Source organism: Bos indicus x Bos taurus, chromosome X (genome assembly GCF_003369695.1).
Source record: "Bos indicus x Bos taurus breed Angus x Brahman F1 hybrid chromosome X, Bos_hybrid_MaternalHap_v2.0, whole genome shotgun sequence".
Lineage (NCBI taxonomy): Eukaryota > Metazoa > Chordata > Mammalia > Artiodactyla > Bovidae > Bos > Bos indicus x Bos taurus.
The window spans coordinates 65,106,688-65,119,447 of NC_040105.1; the positions used below are offsets into that span (position 1 = coordinate 65,106,688).

Consider the following 12,760-nt stretch of genomic DNA (forward strand, 5'->3'; position numbering starts at 1 on the left):
CAGGGTTATTGTTAGCATTTTCTAAATTCCATATATATGTGTTAGTATACTGTACTGGTGTTTTTCTTTCTGACTTGCTTCACTCTGTATAATAGGCTCCAGTTTCATCCACCTCATTAGAACTGATTCAAATGTATTCTTTTTAATGGCTGAGTAATACTCCATTGTGTATATGTACCACAGCTTTCTTATCCATTCATCTGATGGACATCTAGGTTGCTTCCATGTCCTGGCTATTATAAACAGTGCTGCAGTGAACATTGGGGTACACGTGTCTCTTTCCCTTCTGGTTTCCTCAGTGTGTATGCCCAGCAGTGGGATTGCTGGATCATAAGGCAGTTCTGTTTCCAGTTTCTTAAGGAATCTCCACACTATACTTACTGTACTACTTTTTAAAAATCTGAAATACTCTAAATTCTGAAATCTGTCTGTTCTCATGACTTTCAGTGAAGGGATGGTGAACTTAATTGAATAGATGTAGATCTAAATCAGGTTGACAAACTGTGGCCTTTGGGCCAGATCCAGTCCTCTGCTTGTTCTTGTTTTGTTTGTTTGTTTTTTTGGTTTGTTTTTGGTCACAATGTGAGGCATGCCAGATTTTAGTTCCCCAATCAGGGATCAAACACACACCCCCTATGGTAGAAGCAGTCTTAATAACCACTGGACTGCCAGGAAAGTCCCAACTGCTTGTTTTTGTAAATAAAATTTTATTGACACACAGCTGTGCCTACTAATTTACATATTGTCTGTGGCTGCTTTCCAGTGACGAGGGCAGAATTGAATAGTTATGACAGAGTCCATGCTGGCATCAAAAGCAAAAATATTTGCTCTCTGGTCCTTTACAGAAAAAAATCTGCCGACCCCTGATCTAGATTGTGCAAATAAAGTTTGGCAAATGTGAGCTAACTTCGTTTGTTGTACCATGCTGGGGAATTTGAAAGTTGAAATGAAAAATTCCTATCTTGTGGACAAAAACCACTCCTAGTATCAGTTTCCACAGGACATAGCTGCCTCAGATTATTCTAATTAGTTACTTGTTTTGTGCTTCTTGCATCAGTCTCCTGTTTCTTTGAACTGTGTTTGGGGACAGCTAAGCAGAACACTATAACCCAGTTGATCTAATTCATCTATGTGAAAGAAAAACTTAAGTTCACAGTAGGCTGCTTTCTGGGTGAAAAGCATAGAGTACGGTATATGGTAGAATTACTAGAAATTTATGGGAGCCTTTCTTGAGAAGGGCAGAGCTATTAATACTTATTCTTATTTTCCCTATTTTAGATACTGAAGCGTGTTCCCAATAGTGTACTGTGGCTGTTACGTTTTCCAGCAGTAGGAGAACCTAATATTCAACAGTATGCACAGAATATGGGACTTCCTCAGAACCGTATCATTTTTTCACCTGTTGCTCCTAAAGAGGAACATGTCCGGAGAGGCCAGCTGGCTGATGTCTGTCTAGACACTCCCCTTTGTAATGGGCACACCACAGGGATGGATGTTCTCTGGGCAGGGACACCCATGGTGACTATGCCAGGTGAGTTGCTTCCTTATTCTTTTTAAAATCTCCTTGGAAGAAACACTTCCAGGTGAAATCATATGTACTAGAAGCAATATTTAGGGCAAAATGATAGAAAATGAGACTTGTTGAGGTCTGAACATGCCTCATCTGCATTGTGTGGATATTTATTTTTTTTTGGATATTTAAACATAAATAACATTAATAACTGTGTGCTATTTGTGTTCTCAGATGTGCAATTATTATCTTTTTTTACTGCAGGAGAGACTCTTGCTTCTCGAGTTGCGGCTTCCCAGCTCACTTGTTTAGGTTGTCTTGAGCTTATTGCTAAAAATAGACAAGAATATGAAGACATAGCTGTGAAGCTGGGGACTGATCTAGAATAGTAAGTAAACTTTTCCATGAAAAATTATATGGTATAGTGAAGGAAATAAGGAAAATTTAGAGAGAATTTAGGTGTGAAATCATAAAATAAGGGTAATATAAAATATGTGAATTAGTTGTATGCTCTCTGGATGAGATAAGAACTTTTTCTTTTTTATTTAATTTATTTATTTTGGCTGTGCTGTGAGGAATGCCTTGCCCCCTGCAGTTGGAAGTGTGGAGTCTTAACCACTGGATTGCCAGTATATAAAGACTGAAGAATTTTACATTTTAAATCCCTTAATAGGAAAGTAAACAAGGAAATGACAACTGACCAAAGTAGAAAATCAAATAGTTAATAGGAAAAAGTTTCAGCCTCTGTCGTACAAATAAATATTTATGTATATATTTATTTCTTGGCTGTGCCATGCTGCTTGCAGGATCTTAGTTCCCTGGCCAGGAACTGAACCCATGCCCTTGGGCAGGGTAAGTGCAGAGGCCTAACCACTGAACTACAAGGGAATTCCCTAGTAGAAATAAAATAACACTGAGGTATACCCATTATTTGACTATAAAGTCTAAGACTTAATATGATACAAATGATGAGGGAGCATTGAGGTGCTGGCCTTTTCATACATTGGTAAATAAATTGGTGCAATCGTTTTAAAGCTTAAAAAAAAAAAGCTGACTCTTTGACCCTAATAATATCCAGGTACAACTTAAATGCTTAGATAAATGATGCTTTATCCATACAATAAAATAGTGTATTACTTAAATGAGATTTTTCTTTGGGTATTATGGGTGATTTTTTTTTCTTTTTGTTTTTCTGAGAAGTAGCATATTATGTAGAAGCTTAAAGAAGCACCCTCTTTGAGTTAGATTTCCTGGGTTTGAATCCAGGCTCTCATAATTTTTGTGACTTTGGACAAGTTAGTCTTTATGTGCCTTGGTTTTTCCATCTGCAAAATGGGGATGAATGATAGTACCTACCCTGCAGAGATGTGAGGATTTTAAAAAGGTCCTCCATGTGAAGCACTTACAACAGTTCTTGGTACATAGTAAGCATTCAACAGATGTATGTTAAGTATTTATTTATTTTCAAAATTTTCTCCATTGAACATCACATACAGCTAAGAAAAATAAGTGAAAAATTTGAGACTGGGCATTAAATATGAAGCTTCAGGTCCATCATCCCAGAGATAACTACAGTAAATAATTGAGTGTATTTTTTTTTTTTTACATTTTTGGAACTTAGCTGACTTCATATAAATAATGCTTTTCCCCAAGATTTTGTTGTGAAAAATTTCAGTTTTATAATAAACACATACTTACCACCTAGCTTCCACCACTAATATTCTTCTATACTTTTACCACATTTATTTCATCTATTTATATTTCATCTATTTATTTCTATACCCATTTAGTAATCCATCTTATTTGAAGTAAATTATGGACATCAGTGTTTTTACCTCAGAATGGACATCATTAAGAGTTTAATATTTGCTTCTCTTTTGAGGTAAAATTTAAATACAGTGGAATGCACAAATCTTTTTTTAATTAATTTTGTTAATTGAAGTGTAGTTGATTTACAATATTGTATTTCCGGTGTATAGCAGAATTGATTCAGTTATACACACACACACGTTTTTCATTTTCTTTTCCATTATGGTTTATTATGGGATTTTGAATATAGTTCCTTGTGCTATAAAGTAGAACCTTGTTTATTTTATATACTATATACATGTGTGTGTATGTATATGCTGTGTATAGTATCTGTTAATCCCAACTGGAATACACAAATCTGAAGTGAGTTTTGAGAAATACCTTTATAAGCCAAACCTCCAACAAGATATAGCATATTACCATCACTCCAGAAGGTTGCTTCATACCCCTTCTCAGTTGGTCCACCTCACCAGCTCTGAGATAACCAGTAGTTTGAATTTTTTTCCACTGTAGTTTATTTGGGGCTTACCAGGTGGCACTAGTGGTGAAGGACCTGCCTGCAATGCAGGAGATGTAAGAGATGCAGGTCTGATCCCTGGCTTGGGAAGATCCCCTGGAGGAGGGCATGACAACCTACTGCAGTATTCTTGCCCGGAGAATCCCATAGACAGAGGAGCCTACAGTCCATGGGGTCGCAGAGTCAGACATGACTGAAGCAACTTACCACGCACACATGCGTGCGCATAATTTACTTAGTCTTATTAGAACCTCATACAAATGGAATCATACATTATGTACTCTGAAGGCTTCTCACTCAGGATAATGTTTTGAGATTCATCCATGTTGTTGGCTGATATCAGTAACTCATTCCCTTTTATTGCTGAGTAATATTTCAGTGTATGGATGCAGCACAGTTTAACCATTCTGCTGAGATTCAGAATTTTATTTGGAGGATAACATTAATATGGTTATGGTTGGTTTGAGGCCAATGGATATGCATAGCCATTTTACTAGTTTCTGGCACAGCAAACAATAAAATAACATTTTAATTAATTAAAAAAAACTCTTCAGGAGTATTCCACCTTCTGGTTTTAAAGTAATAATTGTCTCTATATAAGAATAGTTTCATGACAAATGATTTATTCAGAACAAGAATCGAGAGAGAATTCTTTCCTGTGTTCCCAGAAGAATTGATTTTTTTTCCTGTTTCTGAACAAGTGATATTAGGAACACTTTTTTAAAAAATTAATTTATTTTAATTGGAGGATAATTACTTTACACTATTGTGATTTCTGCCATACATTGACATGAATCAGCCATGGGTGCACATGTGTCCTCCCATCCTGAACCCCCCTCCCATCTCCCTTACCACGCCATCCCTCTGGGTTGTCCCAGAGCACCAGCTTTGAGTGCCCTGCTTCATGCATCAAACTTGCATTGGTCATCTATTTTACATGTAGTAGTATACATATTTCAATGCTGTTCTCTTAAATCATCCCACACTCACCTTCTCCCACACAGTGCAAAAGTCCTTGAATATAGGATTGTCATTACTGTCTTTCTAAATTCCATATATATATATATATATATATATACACACACACACACACACACACACACACACACAGTATTGGAGTTTCTCTTTCTGACTTCACTCTGTATGATAGGCTCCAGTTTCATCCACCTTATTAGAACAGACTCAAATACATTCTTTTTCACAGCTGAGTAATATTCCATTGTGTATATGTACAACTTCCTAATCTATTCACCTGCTGATGAACATCTAGGTTGCTTCCATGTGCTAGCTATTGTAAACAGTGCTGCAATGAACATAGGGGTACATGTGTGTTTCAGTTGTGGTTTTCTTGGTGTGTATGCCCAGCAGTAGGATTTCTGGGTCGGATGGCAGTTCTAATTGCTGTTTTTTAAGGAATCTCCACACTGTTCTCCATAGTGGCTGTTACCAGTTTGCCTTCCCACCAGCAGTGTAAGAGGGTTCCCTTTTCTCCACACCCTCTCCAGCATTTATTGTTTGTAGACTTTGATGGCAGCCATTCTGACTGGCGTGAGATGATACTTCACTGTGGTTTTGATTTGCATTTCTCTAGTAATGAGTGATGTTGAGCACCTTTTGATGTATTATTAGCCATCTGTATGTCTTCATTGGAGAAATGTCTGTTTAGTTCTTTGGCCCACATTTTGATTGGGTTGCTCATTTTTCTGGTATTGAGCTTCATGAGCTACTTGTGTATTTTGGAGATTAATTCTTTGGCAGTTGTTTCATTTTGCTTCATTCTGAAGATGCCTTTTCACCTTGCTTACAGTTTCCTTTATTGTGCAAAAGCTTTTAAGTTTAATTAGGTCCCATACTGTTTATTTTTGTTTTTATTTCCACTACTCTGGGAAGTGGGTCATAGAGGCTCTTGCTGTGACTTATGTCCGAGTGTTCTGCCTATGTTTTACTCTATGAATTTTACAGTTTCTGGTCTTACATTTAGACCTTTAATTCATTTTGTTTTTGTGTATGGTGTTAGAAAGTGTTCTAATTTCATTCTTTTACACATGGTTGACCAGTTTTCCCAGCACCACTTGATGAAGAGATTGTCTTTTCTCCACTGTATATTTTTGCCTCCTTTGTCAAAGATAAGGTGTCCATAGGTACATGGTTTTCTCTCTGGGCTTTCTATTTTGTTCCATTGATCTATATTTCCGTCTTTATACCAGTACCATACTGTCCTGATGACTGTAGTTTTGTAGTATAGTCTGAAGTCAGGAAGGTTGATTCCTCCGGTTCCGTTCTTCTTTCCCAAGATTGCTTTGGCTATTCGAGACTTTTTGTGTTTCCATACAAACTGAAATTATTTGTTCTAGTTCTATGAAAAATACCATTGGTAGCTTGATAGGGATTGCATTGAATTTATAGATTACTTTGAGTAGTATAATCGTTTTCACTATATTGATTCTTCCAGTCCATGAATGTGGTATATTTCTCCATCTATTTGTGTCATCTTTGATTTCTTTCATCAGTGTTTTATAGTTTTCTATATATAGGTCTTTTGTTTATTTAGTAAAATTTATTCTTAAGTATTTTACTCTTTTCTTTGTAATGGAGAATGGGGTTGTTTCCTTAATTTCTCTCTTTTTTCATATACATTGCAGTGTATAGGAATGCAAGGGATTTCTTTGTATTAATTTTATATCCTGCAACTTTAATTCATTAATGAATTCTAGTAATTTTCTGGTGGTATCTTTAGGGTTTTCTATGTAGAGTATCATGTCATCTGCAAACAGAGTTTTACTTCTTCTTTTCCAGTCTGGATTCCTTTTATTTCTTTTGTTTGGTTGCTGTGGCTAGGACTTCCAAAACTATATTGAATAGTAGTGGTGAGAGTGGGCACCCTTGTCTTGTTCCTAATTTTAGAGGGAATGCTTTTCAATTTTTCGCTGTTGAGAATGTTTGCTGTGGGTTTGTTGTATATGGCTTTTATTATGTTGAGGTATGTTCCTTCTGTGCCTGGTTTTTGGAGAGTTTTTTTTATCATAAATGGGTGTTGAATTTTGTCAAAGGCTTTCTCTGCATCTGTTGAGATAATCATATGGTTTTTATCTTTCAATTTGTTAATATGGTGTATCATATTGATTGATTTGCAAATATTGAAAAATCCTTGCATCCCTGGATAAAGCCCACTTAGTCATGATGTGTGATCTTTTTAATATGTTGTTGGATTCTGTTTGCTAGAATTTTGTTGAGTATTTTTGCATTTATGTTCATCAGTGATATTGGCTTGTAGTTTTTTTTGTGGCATCTTTGGTTGTGTTAGATTAGGGTGATGGTAGCCTCATAGAATGAGTTTGGGAGTTTACCTTCCTCTGCAATTTTCTGGAAGAGTTCGAGTAGGATAGGTGTTAGCTCTTCTCTAAATTTTTGGTAGAATTCAGCTGTGAAGCCGTCTGGTCCTGGGCTTTTGTTTGCTGAAAGATTTCTGATTACAGTTTCGATTTCCATGCTTGTGATGGGTCTGTTAAGATTTTCTATTTCTTCCTGGTTCAGTTTTGGAAAGTTGTGCTTTTCTAAGAATTTGTCCATTTCTTCCAAGTTGTCCATTTTATTGGCATATAGTTGCTGATAGTAGTCTCTTCTGATTCTTTGTATTTCTGTGTTGTCTGTTGTGATTTCTCCATTTTCATTTCTGATTTTGTTGATTTGATTCTTCTCCCTTTTTTCCTTGATGAGTCTGGCTAATGGTTTGTCTATTTTATTTATCTTCTCAAAGAACCAGCTTTTAGTTTTGTTGATCTTTGCTATAGTCTCATTCATTAATTTTTCACTTATTTCTTCTCTTTTTTTTTTTTTTTAAGTTGCTCAGTCGTGTCCAACTCTTTGCGACCCCATGGACTGTAGCCTACCAGGCTTCTCCATCCATGGGATTCTCCAGGCAGGAATACTGGAGTGGGTTATCATTTCCTTCTCCAGGGGATCTTCCCGACCCAGGGATCGATCCCGGGTCTCCCGCATTGGAGGCAGATGCTTTAACCTCTGAGCCACCAGGGAAGCCCTCTTCTCTGGTTTTTATGATTTCTTTCCTTCTGCTAACTTTGGGGTTGTTCTTTTCTTTTTCTAGTTGCTTTAGGTGTAAAGTTAGGTTGTTTATTTGATGTTTTTCTTCTTTCTTGAGGTAGGCTTGTATTGCTATGAACCTCCCTCTTATCACGGATTTTACTGAATCCCATACATTTTTGGTTGTCTTGATTTAATTTTCATTTGTTTCTATGCATATTTTGATTTCCTTTTTTATTTTTTCCATGATCTGTTGATTATTCAGAAGCATGTTGTGTAGTCTCCATATGTTTGTTTTTTTATAGTTTTTTTCCCCTGTAGTTGGTATGTACATTGTGATCAGAAAAAGAAACTTGAAATGATTTCAATTTTTTAAAATTTGCCAAGGCTAGATTTTTGGCCCAGAATGTGATCTATCTTGGAGAATGTTCCATGTGCACTTGAGAAAAAGGTGAAATCCAATATTTTGGGGTGAAATACCCTGTAAATAGCAATTAGGTCTAACTGGTCCATTGTATAGTTTAAAGCTTGTGTTTCCTTACTAATTTTGTTTGGTTGATCTACCCATAGGAGTGAGTGGGGTATTAAATCCCCCACTATTATTGGGAACACTTTTTTTTGTATCTAAATAACCAACTCAGTTCATGTACAAGGGGAAAATTATAGCAGTAGACATTGCATTTTCCCCCTGGAGTGTTTTCCTATTTCATTAAAATATTCATAAAATGAATACTTCCATCTGTTTGTGCCTTAGCTATTGTGAATGGTGCTTCAGTGAACATCTTTGCATGGCCAGATGTGTCTGCATCTCTGATGATTTCTTTTGAATAGATTTAAAAGGTTATTGATAGGTCATAACGGTTATGAACATTTATGGTTCTAACAGACACATTGCTAAATTGCTTATTGAAAGAGTAAAGCAGTTTACATTCTAACCAGTAGTACATAGGAATAGATATGTGTCCTTGCCAAGAATTGTTTTTATTTTAAAGGTAGGAATAAGATGAATGGAGAAAGCATGGTATCTCTTGGATATACTTGTTTAGGAAAGAATTAAATTTTTTCACAGAATGTGGGGGTGAACTCCATTATAGGTGTTTAACATTTTGTTATTCGTGACCTTTCACTTTTTTAGCATTGAGGTAATGGTGGGCCAGTCAGAAGAGAAAATCTTATAAAAATAAGTTTGGCCATGTAATTTACCACAGAGGTGTTTAGGTATTTATGGGAGCTAGTTCTGAGTTTCTGTTGTGATTTATAAACTTGGCTCCTTTTTATTATCCAGCTTGAAGAAAATTCGTGGCAAAGTCTGGAAGCAGAGAATATCTAGCCCCCTGTTCAACACCAAACAATACACAATGGAACTAGAGAGGCTGTATCTACAGATGTGGGAGCATTATGCAGCTGGCAACAAACCTGATCACATGATTAAGCCTGTTGAAGTCACTGAGTCTGCCTAAATAAAGACACCATGTACACAGGAGAATTACCCCTATACCTGAGCCTCAACCTTCTGGTGAAAGGGAACTAGATATGTACTTTTTACTTATCTGTATGGTATCATGTTGCAGATGGGTGACAAATAATGATAATACAATAGCACAGCCAGACTTGCTTCCTGCATGATAGGGAGAGACACAGGAGATGGGAAACTGCTATTCCACAAGGAGTCTCCATAGGATTTTGCAGCAACCAGGTGGTGCATAGGTCTCGAAGGTCTGATCTCCCTTGGTCTTCCATGGGATGGATAGTGTGGAGGGGAGAGAGAGATTGTCCAGCCGTTTTGTGATTCCATGGATTGATGAGTCTTCTGAATTAATTTTTTTCTTTATATTTTGGGTATTGGAGCTTTTAAAAATGTTTGGTTTCAGGTATTTTTATTCATGTGAAGTGTATATGATTCTCTTGAGATAAGGTTTTAAGCTAAATTTTCCTTGTTTTAGTTTCTGAACTCTACGGATTAATGGGAACTTTGCTGGTGTAGTCTTTTTATAGGTTTTATAAACCACTTGAGCCTATATCAGTCGTTTTAGTGTCTGACATAATGTCTGGAGCTATCAGTGCTTTGTTGGTTTAGATGATGATGACAATGACGATGATGATGATGACTTAATATTTTTCCTGGTCTGTTTCCTAGTTCCTTCTTCCCCTCCCCCGACTTTAAAATTTTTCCTGTAACTTGGCTAACAAAACCAAGTCTGATTCAGAACCTCCCAGAGTGTTTCTCTTAAACATATCATCTGGTGCCAAATGAAAATTCTTAGGAGTGATTATTAATTATGAAGGGCACAGTTGTGGTACTGTCATTGATGATAATAATATAGGTTTTCTTGGCCTAGAGTCTTGACCTATTTCACCAGTGTTTTACCTTTGACTGTCCCTCTATGCTGCTTCCAAAAGTGATAATGTGTGATAATATTTTTACCTTCATTTCTGAAGTTTGTTTTTTTAAAGTGAGTCCTGTTCTTCCTATTTCTTTCAGCAGAAATGAAATCCCAGGTAAGTATTCAAATATTTGATCAGTAAGTCACAGTTATCTCTGATACATTAAATAACTTTCATCAAAAACATGTTATAGGAAAAAAGCTCAAAAGGACCAGATAATGTATATGAGTAATTATTTTTCAGACCTTCTAGGGTATCGTGTGTTATAACTGTCTTCTGGACTTGATCCTGAAGTCTTTTCGGACTCAGCCTCAGTAGTAGCAAACTGCACTGCTACTTGGTTTGGAGTACAAATTAGACTTTAGCTCTCCTGGAGCTTGAGTTTTTTGGTATTAAAAAACCATAGGAATAAAATTATTGAATTTCAACAAAGGATCGAGAGCTTGAGGCTTAAATAAGCCAACATATGAATATATGTTTTTGTCTTGCTGTACTGCACATATGCTATCCAGTAACAGGTAATATTTTGTCTGCTAGTAGTGTTCTAGATTATAATGTCTTTCCAAAGTGCTGAGGCAGTGCACCTATTTTGTAGTTGCAGCTGATGCCTGAATGTATCCTAGCTGACAAATTATTGATTAATAAGAACTTTCTGAAATTTCTGAAAGATTCATACTATTAACCAAAATCTGAGCAGAGAGTCTCAAGTGTAATTCTAACCAGAATTACATGTTAATGAACTTGTGTACCTTTTAACAATGTAAATGAAAGAACATCAGTTTAGGGATTTCTTAATTTATTTTTTATCTGATTAAGATACCAGTTAAAGGTTGCCAGCTTGGTTGCAGATAAATTGATGTTTGAAATTCACCAAGCTACTTAATGTGGAATAGGATAATATACTTCCAGTGCCCTCAAGGCTGTGACCTTACAGCCATTTTACATAGCACATCATTCCTCCTATAGGGATGAACCTTTTCCTGGCACGAAAAGTAGCCGCTCTGGTTGAAGTTTTGCTTATTGTAACAGGCTTTTGTTTCCAGGTAACATGTCTGTGGAGGACTTATTTCTGAATAGATATATAGATATTACTGGAAACTACTTGTTTTTTTCTATTATACTCTGCTTTATCAAAGAAGTAAAACATTTAAATTGTGCTACAGAAATTCAGATGTTGTCTTGCAATCTTTAAACAATAAATGAATGATTTGCCCTTAATATGGCTGATGTATTTTGTGTTCTGTTAAATTGAGCGTTGGATGGAATAATAGGGTCCTCCAATGATGAAATCTATATTTCAACAGTTCCCAGCAACAACAGGACCAAATTTCTTTATAGTGCCCCTATGATAGTAAGAATTATTTCATTTTCTCAGCCATGTGTGGTGGAGCATGGGTGAGGTTGGTGTATAACCTATTAAGAATTGAGAAAGCCTGAGACTCCCAGCGCACTCACTTGTGCTTGTTCCTGTTTAGCTTATAACCATTCTGGCTTCTTCATCTACCCTTGTAGTCTCATTCTTTATGTGGACTGTTCCTTCCCACTTTGTATGGTGATTGAACTCAACCACAGGTATGAGGGAGGAGGATATCCATGTATCAGGGACCAGAACAGGCTGTTCAGGTGCCTGTTTTCACAGAGATATAAACAAGAATTTGTTTCCAATAAAATATCTGGTGCTTTACCTCCTAAGTTCTGTGGACTGTAACCCTTAAAGCCCTAATATAGGTTGGTGTTTGTTTCTTGGAAGATGGAACAAGAAAGGTATCCAGTAACTTAGTCATAAATACCTACCACCACCCTCTTGACTATTTATCAGGAATCTGCATCAGTTATTTTCAGTCTGCTTCAGCTCCTTCTGCCTCCAGTCTAAAGGAGTTTATGTACCTTGAATAAACTTGTGTAACTTGTCATTTGATTCCAGTCCTAAATCCACTCTTTACTTGAAGCACGTGCCTTTTAATATTAACTACAGCTAATGTTCAGATTCTTTCCCCAAACCTCTGAGGCACACAGTTATGTAAGCCTCATTTTATGGAAGCAGCTTATAGAGGTAAATTGAAAGTTTCTTGTAAGAGATAAGGTTATAATGATAAACCTTTTTTAACCCAATTTCTTATCAACTCAGAAAGTACCTTTATATATGTAGATAGGCAGTTTGGTGCTTCAGACTAAATTAGTGCTACTGGAATTTGAATTCTAGCTCCTTGCCACTTTTTAGCCACTGATTGCTGTAAAATGAGAGTACTAACATTGCTTTTTAAAAGTGTCTGTAAGGATTAAATCCAAATAAAACGTTTGGAACCGTGTCTAACATGAGATAAACTCGTTATTAATATTTTTAAATGTCAAGGACATTTTGTTTGTATTCTGTTGGCCAAATGCTTCAATTATGGGATGTGTGGGGTTTTGCCAGAGAATCGGGCACAATATAGAAGGCATTTGCTTACCTCTGTGTGTGTGTGTGTGTGTGTGTGTGTGTTTAATCTACCCCCGTT

At 36.4% G+C, this 12,760-nt stretch overlaps 1 protein-coding gene across 3 annotated transcripts in view; it reads left to right on the forward strand.

Moving 5' to 3' along the window:
• OGT (O-linked N-acetylglucosamine (GlcNAc) transferase) overlaps positions 1-11,480 on the forward strand; it is a 42,434-nt gene extending 30,954 nt beyond the window's left edge. For 2 of the 3 annotated variants that reach the window (XM_027534858.1, XM_027534859.1), the window contains 3 exons: positions 1,279-1,531; positions 1,775-1,898; positions 9,163-10,365. In XM_027534858.1, the coding sequence (XP_027390659.1) occupies positions 1,279-1,531; positions 1,775-1,898; positions 9,163-9,337 (552 nt within the window). In that variant the 3' untranslated portion in view covers positions 9,338-10,365. Of the gene's footprint in view, positions 1-1,278; positions 1,532-1,774; positions 1,899-9,162 lie in introns of all 3 variants that reach the window. The other variant, XM_027534857.1, reaches the window with a different exon arrangement.
• The last annotated feature ends 1,280 nt before the right edge of the window (positions 11,481-12,760 follow it).